General features: G+C 45.3%; 1 protein-coding gene across 1 annotated transcript; it reads left to right on the top strand.

Moving 5' to 3' along the window:
- The first annotated feature begins 1,718 nt into the window (after nt 1–1,718).
- On the top strand, nt 1,719–9,385 carry Ndnf (neuron derived neurotrophic factor). The gene is made up of 3 exons (XM_048333508.1): nt 1,719–1,906; nt 3,825–3,949; nt 7,418–9,385. The coding sequence occupies exons 1-3, from the start codon at nt 1,719–1,721 to the stop codon at nt 8,809–8,811; spliced, it is 1,707 nt and encodes a 568-aa protein (XP_048189465.1). The 3' UTR covers nt 8,812–9,385.
- The last annotated feature ends 3,187 nt before the right edge of the window (nt 9,386–12,572 follow it).

Raw genomic sequence — 12,572 nt, 5'->3', positions numbered from 1 at the left:
CTGTAAATTTTACTTTTCCATAAGTCAATGTTCTTAAATGCCAAAACACTGTGTATCCCTAATATTTTTTAAAATTTTCCTGATGTATGCTAAATCAAAGAGGCAAGGAAAACGAATCCCTCCCATTGTCTTTTTCTGTGAGGGGAAAAAACAAACAAACATGTACTTGATTTTCATGGGGAGCAAAACTCTTTACTAAGCATTTAAATGAGATAACTTTCCCAAATGAGGCTCCCTCATGGAAACTGAGACACGCAGAAGACAGTGGCCGTGACAACGATCAGAAGTTGCAGGACTTTTGATGAAAGTCAGAGATAGATGTCAAAAGGTAATGTAGTGTAAGTACTCAGCTGGAGATTCAGCCTAGTGTTACAAACAGACAGCGTTCCTTGGCTCGCTGGCTCATTCTACAGGGCAGAGCAAAGCCTGCCTTCTGAAGCTTTGGATGTACATGTTGTTTTGAAGGAGGTAGGGCTCTGTACCAATTAGTCATCAATAGGTAACTCAGGATTTGGGATTAGCTGATTTTCCTATGAGGGAGTTGAATTTTATAACCTCTAAAAACACTCTCAAACGTATGAAAATCTGATCTTGGAAGAAGTATGATGATATGTAAAAATCCTAAGTCTAATTTTAAGCCAGTTTTTTTTTTTTTCACTTGCAGTAGTTTCCTGGTTTCAGACTAGTTCCTGTGATAGGTTGTGAGTGGTAGCTTAACTCAACTAGTGTTTAGTACACCAAACTCTGGCAAAACTTTTCGAACTGTTGTAGGGCCTCTCTGCAATCGCTGCAGGTCAAGCTTCAAGTCATTGCTAAAACCTTGTCTCTCCACAGTGATCTGTCTGTTGGTTTGTGCCATAACCAAGTGGGAATTCCCTGTCTGAGTGCCCAGGCATGGGAACACACTCAAATTCGTTCCGGTTCAAAGAGTTTTTAATAACTGAAATCCTGGTTAATTTATTCTCATCATCATGAAATATTTGAGAACACACACGAGAGTTACCTCAAGTTTATGTGTTTGCATCAAAGATAAAAAAAAAAAAAAAAGCCTTCAGAAGGATTCTCCATGGAGAGGGACAGGGAAAATACTTCATTGAAATGAACCCCAGGAAATGGAAACAGTTTTTTTCTTTGTTGCTGTTTTCCTCTTCTTTTCTTTTTCTCTTGTTTGTTCCTTTACCTGTCTTTGGGGAGGAGGGGTCAGGAGGCGCAGTAATGGAGGGACAGCGGGGGACCAGGGCAGCTGTGCTCCTCACTGGACACGGTGTGGAAAATGAACTACACGACTTGTGGGTGGCGAGGGAGGGAGACACTGGGGGAGAGCTGGAAGGGGGTGACAGTGACCGAGAAGAAATGCACATAACCCGGCTTCCCTGCCCCTAACCCCTCTGCGCGCCCCCTTTAGAACAGCCAGGAGCTCCTCTAAGTGCAGAAGAAGAAGCCTTTCCACGGTTCCGCCACGCCCCAAAGGGTCACCGAAGGGCCCTTTCCCGCCCTGCCCTGGCGCCCTGCCCCGCGCGCCCTGCCCGAGCCCATCCGCTCACCTTGCCCTGCCCCGTGCGCCCTGCCCGCGCTCACCCGCGCGCGCGTCCTGCCCTGCTCCACGCGCCCTGCCCGCGCCCACCCGCGCGCCTTGCCCTGCCCCGCGCGCCCTGCCCCGCGCGCCCTTCCCGCGCCCACCCGCGCCCCTGATGCCGGCCCCTCTCCCACCCCGCAGGATGGCGCTGCTCCGCTGGGGGCTGCTGTGCCTGCTGCTGCCGCTGGCCGCCCGGGCACAGAAGCTGCCCACGCGGGACGAGGAGCTCTTCCAGATGCAGATCCGGGACAAGGCGTTTTTCCACGACTCCTCGGTGCTTCCGGACGGGGCCGAAGTTGGCAGTCACCTCTTCCGAGACACACCTAAAAGGTAAACCCAGCGCGCCCGCGGTGGGCGCGCGCCCCTCCCTCCCCGGTCACTCGGACGGACAGACAGATGGACAGACGGACGGAGAGCACTGCCTCTCTGCCCAAAGGAAGGAAGGAAAAGAAGACAGCTCCCACCGAGGCCCCTGGTCCCCAGCAAGCCTGCCTCTCCTCCACTGTAATCCCTCTGGAGTAGAAGAGCCCTTCTCACACTTCCTGCCTCGCAGCATGATGGCTTCTTCAGTCGCAGGCCAGTGGGACAGGTCAAAGGATGCCAGGGGTAACAGGAAATCCATCCAGCACACATGAAGTTTTAAGGGTTAACATTAAGTTTAAGAAGGATCATGTGATTAGACTTTGAGAGACTCAAACCAGAGATAAAAACTGATACCATCTTTAAACTTTACCCCAGCGTGAACAAACTGAGCCCACATAGTATTTCTAGATATTCTGTAGATGTGGTATATATAGGTATTATATATGCTTTGTATCACAGATCATAAATGATTAATCGCATGTACTACGTATGACAGACAGCATATATGATGCAACTGTGTATCACAGATATGCTATGTCTCTGATATATATATATCCTGTTAAAGTATAATAGGATACATATCATATTATCATATATGATGTCATTTGCTATAACATATCATATATCATACATAATATACTATATAGAGTAGGGTATATATCATATGAAATTATATTATTATATATTTTTATATCTAATATAACATCATATAGATGATATATGATATATGTGTATCATAGATAATATGACATATAATATATGATATGTCATATGTAACATAGGTGATATGTGCCACCATATAAATATAATGTATGATAAAGCAATTATACATAAAATTTCTTAATTTCCTATGCTGTGGCCCCTCTCTCCCTTTCATAGTTAATCTTTAGATATAGTTCAGAAACAATTTCTCCTTTGAACCTGAAACTCATTGGCATTCTAAGAAATCGACTTCTTTACACCATTCCTAATGCAATTCCAAAAATCTGTAGCTCTTTGTAGCATAGTAGACAGTAATGGTGAAGGCCGCGCCTCAAACCCCTCTGCTTAGTGCCCCAGCCGTATAAGCCTCTGATCATTGAAATGAAGGTAGAAGACTAGTTTTTTTGTTTGTTTGTTTTTAACTGAAGTGTAATTGTCTGTGGGGATCGCTTCAGCCCTGCCTGAGGGAAATGATTTGCTTAAATGAGTGTGGCAGGCAAGGGATGTAAGCGGTTATGGGAAGGAGTCTGATGAACTGGAGAACTCCATCTGGTGTGGCGAAGGCACACTGTGGTTATGGGAAGGAGTGTGAGTAACTGGAGAACTCCATGCAGTGTGACGAAGACAGGCACACTGTGGTGCAGGTGTGAGTCAGGGCGGGAGCCTCTTCCTCCAGGGAGACCTGGGAGCATCCCGCTGTGGAGAGCAGTGACATTGGTGAGAATGGGAAGATGGTGTTACCTTGCTCGAGGCCCGGGAATTCAGAAGTAGGCAGCTGTGAGAATGACGTAGTGAATTAGTAATGACTGTAAGAAGGGCCCTGAGGAGGGCGGACAACATTAGCACCAAATTCATGGAAACGCAGCACTGGTCCTGCAACATGCCTACACTGCAGTGACTGTGTTCAACAATACCTAGCGTTAGATGTAGGTCGGGGCTGATATTTCACAAAAAGTGCTTTGAGATTAATGCCTCCCCAAGGTTTCTTACTATATTTGTTAGTAAATCGAGACTTTTTTATTTTCCCTGCAGTTAATATTATCTTATGGGGTATTTTTTGGAATGTTAAAGTGCCATTTTTATGTTGTCAGATGACCAAAACGGAAAAGCATGATTTTTTCCCCAGTAAGTCTTGATGGTCCCTGTTGAAAGCTCATGGTCTGAATCATCCACCCTCCTGCAGGTTTTTCTTTGTGGTTGAAGAAGACAACACACCTCTGTCTGTCACGGTGACCCCGTGCGATGCTCCTTTGGAGTGGAAGCTGAGTCTCCAGGAGCTGCCGGAGGAAACCAGCGCCGAGGGCTCGGGTAAGGAGCAGGCCGACCTGGCCCGGATCTGTGCATGGGGGGCAGGATGGATCTAGGAAACATGACACCCTCTACCAGGAAGCAAAACCCGTAGGAGGCTCACACCTCCATCCCCGCTACTCAGGAGGCTGAGATCTGAGGATCATGGTTCAAAGCCAGCCAGGGCAGGAAAGTCCATGAGACTCTTATCTCTGATTAACCACCAGAAAACCAGAAGTGGTGCTGTGGCACAAGGGGTAGAATGTTAGTCTTGAGTGAAAAAGTCCAGGGGCAGGGCCCAAGCCCTGAGATCAAGCCCCATGACAGGCAAAAAGAAAAAAAGAAAAACCAGTATGGCTGCCCAGGAGAAGCTGGAGCCCCTGGCATGGAGATACAGCACCAGAGCACATCTTATCTTGCTGGAGCACAATTAGAGGAGACCATCAAGTACAAGTTGAAGGTGATAGATGTGGCCCAGCTGTTGTCATTATCCTTGGTGATCTTGTTGAACATTTGCATCACCGGGTGGACTGTACTGCTGGTGCTTGGATTTTGCCCTCACAAGTTCTGATGTTCCCGAGTACTGGTGGCTTATTTCTGTAATCCTAGCTACTCAGGAGGCTGGGCAGGAAAGTCTGTCTCCAATTAACTTCAAATAAAAATCTGAAAGTGAAGCTGTATAATGCTAGCATGCCTTGAACAAAAAGCTCAGAGACAGCGCACAGGCCCCGAGTTCAAGTCCCATGACCAATACACAAACACACACACACACACACACACACACACACACACAAATTATAACCTAATTATTGTAGAATGTGGACTCAACTGGGATTTTTTTCACCATTCTGCCTGGGAGATGTAGGTGGTCTTAATACTTGGCCAAAGCAAAGATCTTCTGTAGTCTAGGGAACACAGAACAGAGCAGCAGTGAAAGGCGGGATGAAAAGAAACTCAGCTGCAAGAATGAGTTAGGCTCCCGAAGAAGATGATATTGCAAAGCAATTTAAGAGCCATGGGTTCTGCTCCTCCTTAGATGGGCAATACAGCTTAAAGACAACAGCTGGAACAGTCGGGACCACTGGTGTTCTGCAAAAGGTGCTTTCACACCATGGGAGTGAGGAAATGTGGGAAACACCCACAGGGAATGATGCATCTAACTCTACTCACCACAGTCACCGGATAGAACCAGCCCAGATGCCTTTTAGTAGATGACTGGATCAAGAGAATGTGGTATAGACAGAACGTTAGACAGACATTAGATATTGTGTCCTTTACAAAGAAATGGGACGACCTGGAAAAATTATGTTAAGTGAAGGAAGTCAGGCTCAAAGAGACAAAGGTTGTATGTTTTTGCTCACGTGTGGAAGTTAGAACAAGCTTCTAAATATATAATAAATGCCTTGAGTGGTAGGCAAGTGTGCACAAATGCAGTCATTGAAATAGGGTAGTTTGTTTACAGCATATTGTCTTCTAAGTATTACTGTTGCACTGGTTTTCCTTTTACCCTTTTTCTCTCCATTTTGGTGTTCCCCTTCCCTAGTTCTGATAAATGCACATACAGTACCCAGGGTACCAAAGTCAGTTACAGTGACATCAGGGGTAAAACCATGGTGACGAAAGACAAAAGAAAAAGGCATCATTTCATATGATAAAAAATTATTTAAATCTATCTTTACTAAAATTGTTTAGGGGGCTGGGAATGTGGCTTAGTGGCAGAGTGCTTGCCTAGCATGCATGAAGCCCTGGGTTCGATTCCTCAGCACCACATAAACAGACAAAGCTGGCAGTGGGACTGAGGCTCAAATGGTAGAGTGCTGGCCTTGAGCAAAAGGAAGCCAGGGACAGGGCTCAGGCCCTGAGTCAAGCCCCAGAACTGGCAATAAATAAGTAAATAAATAAATACTGTTTAGTAAAATAAACACCAGGAAATGGATATCTGAAAGGGTTGGTGGGATTAGAAGATAAACAAATGAAGTAGGGAGAATGCAGTATAAAAAAAAAAAGTCAATGTATAGCCCACAAAATTAAGACAGTGAGGAAGGGGTGGGCTGGGAGGTAGGCTGAGAATGAGGAGGGGTGGGAATGAGAAGGGGTGGCATTGATCAAGACAGGTCGTATTCATCAGCTGCTTTGTGGAATGGCAACTCCTTTGTCCCACTACCTAGAGATAACAAATTAAAAAAGAAGTGTGTAATATTATATTGACATACACTGAAGTTTCGTACAATTGCTAAAAGGAAGATAAAGGAAGTGAATCTGATAGTAATTTAGCATCCAGCCCATTGTTTGGAAATATGAAATTCTATGTAGCTCACTTCAGAGTGACAAAGTTGGGGAAAGTTTGTTGCCACTCTGGTTAGGCAGCCCTTCACTAGGGACTGGAAGGTTGACTAATGCCAATATTTGCAAAGGACATTAACAAACTATGGAAAAATGACTTTGCCTTCAGGACTTCCCCTGTCTTCCCCTGGCTTGTATTCTAGCCTTAAGTCTTAGCTACTTATGAGTAGCTTGTATTTGAATCAGATTGTCCAGTACTGCTACCAGCAGTGAATTAATAAAATAGTCAGCCATCAACGTGCAAACTGAGTCACTCCTGCTGATAAACAGATTGACAACTGAGATTAATAATATATAAATAAATATGCATATAATTATTGGTAATCCATAACATATATAAAATCAGTAACTATTGTTAGTTATTAACAATCTCTTTCTATATGTATATAGTCTTTGACCTAAGACTTCCACTTACTGGATTTCTAAAGAAATTTAACCTCAGAAAAATTCAGGAAAACATTATACATGAACACTGTTTATAATGGCAAAAAAATAAGCAATAATATTATTTTTATAATACAATATTAAGTGAAAAACGCATGATTTAAAAAGTGGGATGGTCTAGTTGCTTGAGTACATGAGAATAATGTTAAAATTCAGAGAAACTGAGTGACAAACATCAACTGGATCAAAATGTGTAAAGGGAAAGACTAGATATGAATAACCAACACAGAAGTAAGAGACTCTCTGAATAATAAAAATGGATGATATTTGTGTGTGTGTGCACGTGTGTGCGCTCATGGATGTGTGCATGTGTGTGTGCGTGCGTGCCCGTGCATGTGTGCCTGTACTGGGGCTTGAACTCAGGGCCGGGCGCTGTCTCTGATCTCATCTGCTCAAGGCTAGTGCTCTACCACTTGAGCCTCAGATCATTTCTGGCCCTTTGTGATGAACTGGAGATTAGGGGTCTCCTGAGCCTGCTTGGCTGCCTTTGGAACCATGCCGCTCAGACCTCAGCCTCCGGCAAAGCTCGGCTTACGTCCTGAGTCACCTGCACCAGGCTGAGAAGGCATGCTGTTTTTATCTTGTTTTTCTGGTCAAGCTTTCCTTTTATGAACATGCCTTCTTTTTAACCTGGAGCGGCATGCGCTAAGTGAGGCCGGGGTGCAGACACTCATGCAGCCGTGTTTCTGTCCTATCTTCCAGGTGACCCCGAACCCCTGGAGCAACAGAAGCAGCAGGTCACTCACGAGGGAGGCACTGAGCTCTTCTCTTACAAGGGCAACGACGTGGAATACTTCCTGTCCTCGAGCTCTCCGGCGGGCCTGTACCAGTTGGAGCTGCTTTCCACGGAGAAAGACACCCACTTCAAGGTTTACGCCACTACCACTCCCGAGTCCGACCAGCCATACCCGGAGCTGCCCTATGACCCCCGGGTGGACGTGACTGCGCTGGGCCGCACCACGGTGACCCTGGCCTGGAAGCCGAGCCCTGCAGCCTCCCTGCTGAAGCTGCCCATCCAGTACTGTGTGCTTGTCAACAAGGAGCACAATTTCAAGAGTCTCTGCGCTGTGGAGGCCAAGCTGAGCGCGGATGACGCGTTCATGACCGCGCCCAGGCCCGGCCTGGACTTCAGCCCCTTCGACTTCGCCCATTTCGGATTTCCTTCCGACCCCCTGGGTAAGGAACGCAGCTACCTGGCAAGACCATCTCCTAAACTCGGCCGCCAGGTCTACTCGAGGCCCAAGGCGGACATTCAGAAAATCTGCATAGGAAACAAGAACATCTTCACCATCTCCGACCTGAAGCCCGACACCCAGTACTACTTCGACGTGTTCGTGGTCAACAACAGCAGCAACACCAGCACGGCCTATGTGGGCACCTTTGCTAGGACCAAGCGAGAAGCCAAGCAGAAGACCATCGAGCTGAAAGATGGCAAAATCACAGACGTGTTTGTGAAGAGGAAGGGAGCAAAATTTCTACGGTTTGCTCCAGTCTCTTCTCATCAAAAAGTCGCCATCTCTGTCCACTCGTGCCTGGACACGGTGCAGCTGCAGGTGAGACGAGATGGGAAGCTTCTCCTGTCCCACAGTGTGGAAGGCGTGCGGCACTTCCAGCTGAGGGGAAAGCCAAAGGCCAAATACGTCATCCGGCTGAAAGGAAACAGGAGAGGAGCATCCATGTTAAAGATCCTGGCCACCAGCAAGCCCAGCAAGCAAGCATTTCCCTCTCTCCCCGAAGACACGAGGATCAAGGCCTTTGACAAGCTCCGCACCTGCTCTTCCGCCACCATAGCGTGGCTCGGCACCCAGGAGAGGAATAAGTTCTGCATCTACAAGAAAGAACTCAACGAACCTTACAACGAAGAGCAGAAGAGAAGAGAGCAAAACCAGTGCCTGGGCCCAGCGACCAGGAAGAAATCAGAAAAGGTCCTCTGTAAATATTTCCACAGTCAAAACCTGCAGAAGGCAGTGACCACGGAAACCATCCGCGGCCTCCAGCCCGCCACGGCCTACCTGCTGGATGTGTATGTGATTGGCCACGGAGGGCACTCTGTCAAATACCAGAGCAAAGTGGTGAAAACCAGGAAGACCTGTTAGTTGTCTCCCACAGGGGGAGGGAGCCGGAACTCTAGGAAGGAGGTTGTATCGCTTGATCTAGAAGCTGACTGTACATGGCAAGAAGGATGTCAACCTGTGCAAACAAATGCTGACTGTAACCGGAGGAGACGTGCCCTGGTGGGTCCAGTGTCACCCACCTGCATTCAAAGCCAGAGGACATCTCGAAGGAACGGTCGCCCTCTCCTTTGCCCACTGCATGAACCACTTCTAAATTATTTTATTACTTAAAAGTTTAAAAAATAATGCCACTCGTTGCCCTACTCCTGCAGAAGCAAATCATTTCTCTCTATAGATGCTAGTGGATATATAAATTATTTTATAAAGTCTTGTTCTAAATGTCAGTGTGTCGATGATTGTAAACTATTCAATTCTTCCCCCATCCAAGTACAGATGGAATCTAAGAATTATTAAGTGGACAGCCCTCTCACCAGTTATATTGCTATTGTAAATTCTTATTTGTTAAGGAAATTGTTGAAATTCTATATGTATCTCCTGTACAAAGTGGACATACATTATATTCGTGTACATATAATTAAAGATATTAGATTCTCTACCATTCATTTCCCAAGCATCTAACCTCATGTGTTCAATTTCCAGTCTGTCCCTTAAACTGCACCTTTCTGTAATTAGGCACCAAAATGATCTCCTTTGACTAGACAGGAGGGGACACTGTGTCTCTGCAGAGACTGGGGCATCAGGAGCAGTTATTAGAATATGGATTTGACATTCAAAAGGATCCAAGCATTGTTTGAGATGAGCAGACTTGTTTTAGAAGAGGACATGACAAATTTTCCCTTAGCAGCCAATGAATCACCCTAAAGTATACCAGATTTTAAACATTTGCTTTAAGTTGCAAAATTGAAGCACTCCAAGTATTTCTTATCTACTTGACTATATTGAATATATTATATATTATATTCATATATATGAATACGAATATATCATATATGTACATATATATGTATATATATATATTTGGTCCTGGAGCTTGAACTCAGGACCTGGGCCCTGTCCCTGAGCATTTTTGCTCAGGGTTAGTGCTCTACCACTTGAGCCACAGCTCCACTTTCAGCTTTTTGGTGGTTAATTGGAAATAAGGGTCTGACAGACTTTCCTTCCTGAGCTGGCTTCACACCATGATCCTTAGATCTCAGCCTTCTGAAAAGCTTGGGTGACAGGTGTGAGCCACAGGCTTGAATATTATTCTAATGTCTAGCTCAAGCAACTTGTCAAACGCCAATACAGACTTTGATTAGGATAAAGACACCTTGAAAGCTGTTCTTCATCACATCGACAGGCTGCCCCCTTGAACCTTGATCTTTCTAAGAGATTTTTTTCCTAAAAAGTACCTGAGGTGACTTAGGCAGATAACTGCGGAGTACCCAGTGGCCATTTGGGATGGCTTCATTCTCCAGAGATTCCATTTGTAAAGTGTGAGAACTCAAGTCTGGGAATCAGAAAAGTCTGGGATGTATAATCACCTAAAACAATATGGCTTTAAGAAAAGCTGTTACTTCATATCTATAAAATTGGGTAGGGGTATATTTGAAGACGATGGCACAGTTAGAGACCAAAGTGAGAGCCCAGTGCTTTCCTCTGGTGTGGTTCCACAACGGTAAGTTACCATGTTCCACACCTCCGAGTGCAGAGGGCGGCCATGTCTGCTCGCTGTCCCCCCCATGCTGGCATCAGGGCTAACCTTATGCAGAGTGGGCCCCTTCCACTGAGGGGGTAGAAGGAGGAATCCTATGGAAATGGGGTCTTCTCACCTTAGGAGAAAATGTCCCCTTCCTCAGTATTAAGTTGTTCAAGCCAACAATGACGAAACCTGGACAAAACAGAAATGACATCCAGAAGAAAATTTTAGGACAAAAAAATCCCATGTATCCAGTGACCTTGTGAACCATCACCTTGGAAGCAGACACACCCAGGGGATAAGTGGACATCTCAGATGTGTTGTAGCCTGCATTATGAATGTAAGCTTTAGAAAGGGCCCAACTGTCTCACTCTAGCTGCATCTGTACTACTGCGGGGCAGGGTGATCAATAGGACTATAGTGAATCAACAAGCCATTGTTGGGTGCTGGTGGCTCACACGTGTCATCCTAGCAACTCAGGAGGCTGAGAACTGAGGATCAGGGTTTAAAGCCAGCCTTGGCAGAAAAGTCCATGAGACTCTTATCTCCTATTCATTTCCAAAAAAGCCAGGAATAGTGCTAGCTTTGAGTAAAAGTGCTCAGGAACAGTGCCTAGGCCCTGAGTTCAAACCCCAGAAACGCGTGCGTGTGCGTGTGCACACACACACACACACACACACACACACACACAAAATAAAAAGTTATGGCTGCTTCTGGAGGTCATGGATTTAACTCTGAGATATTGTCTTTTTTTTTTGGCCAGTCCTGGGCCTTGGACTCAGGGCCTGAGCACTGTCCCTGGCTTCTTCCCGCTCAAGGCTAGCACTCTGCCACTTGAGCCACAGCGCCGCTTCTGGCCGTTTTCTTGTATATGTGGTGCTGGGGAATCGAACCTAGGGCCTCGTGTATCCGAGGCAGGCACTCTTGCCACTAGGCTATATCCCCAGCCCTGAGATATTGTTTAATGCCCAGGAACCTGGGACCCAGGCCAAGTCACTTTAGCCAAGCTTTTGGACTTTTCTTCCAGCTGTGATAGTGGTTTCCAAAGATTTTTGGATAACTGAAGGAATCTTTTCATGGCCCCCTTGAAATGTGTCTGTTTATTTTAAATTACAGGCAAATGAAACATACATTGTAAAATGCCTATCATTCATAAAAAAAAGGGGAGACCTATTAAAGTCAAGCATCCATATTTACCACTATGCTTAGAGTTTAGGAGACCTGAGGGAGCTAGAATCAAGAAAGAAAACCTTCTTCTTCATTAACAAAAGAGACATAAACTAGTTAATAAGAAAGCCGGTGGCTCACACCTTTAATCCTTGTTATTGAGGATGCTGAGATCTGAGGATCACAGTTCAGAGACAGTCCAGGCAGGAAAGTCTGTGAGACTCTTATCTCCACTTACCCACCAAAAGGCCAGAAGTAGAGCTGTAGCTCAAGTGGTAGAGCACTAGCATGAGCACCCAGACCCTGAGATCAAGCCCCAGGACCAGCACAAACATAAAGTGAAATAACAGTAAAAGAAAGTGTATCCTTTTCCACATTAAGCTCTGGGAGAGCTATACCACAGTAGCATGTACAATCCCTGAGGACAGTCATATGTCATTGAGGGCAGAGGAATCTTTAGGATATTTAGTTCTCATTTGGTTAACTATTTTTGTTTTTCAAGTACCAAATAAGAAATTCAAGGTGAGGGAAATAAGGACAAATTAAGAAAAGTTCTCAAAGCCAAAACAGCTGAGCTAGATTCCAAACTTCTAGCCAGATCATGAAACACCAGTTCTTGCTGTAGAAAGAGAAACTGTTTGTAGACCACTTTCTAAACCAAAGCAGCCTAGTTTTCTTACTTGGGATTTTCACACAGCTTATTTTCCATATCAGATTTTTTTTTTAAAGAACTGTGTTATCTATAATTGACCACTCTAAATTTGTAAGAAAAAGATTGTGGTAATTTTGTGAGTTTTAGAGACCACAAAATTTCTAAATTAGATCTGCATGCTCAAAATCTTGATGTTTTTAGGATTGTTAGTGGATGTGCTGGGAATGTGGCTTAGCGGTAGAGTGCTTCCCTGGCATGCATGAAGCCCTGGGTTCAATTCCTCAG

Source organism: Perognathus longimembris, chromosome 24, assembly GCF_023159225.1.
Source record: "Perognathus longimembris pacificus isolate PPM17 chromosome 24, ASM2315922v1, whole genome shotgun sequence".
Lineage (NCBI taxonomy): Eukaryota > Metazoa > Chordata > Mammalia > Rodentia > Heteromyidae > Perognathus > Perognathus longimembris.
Note: the sequence above shows the minus strand (reverse complement) of the source record. Positions and strands in the feature narration are given on the sequence as shown.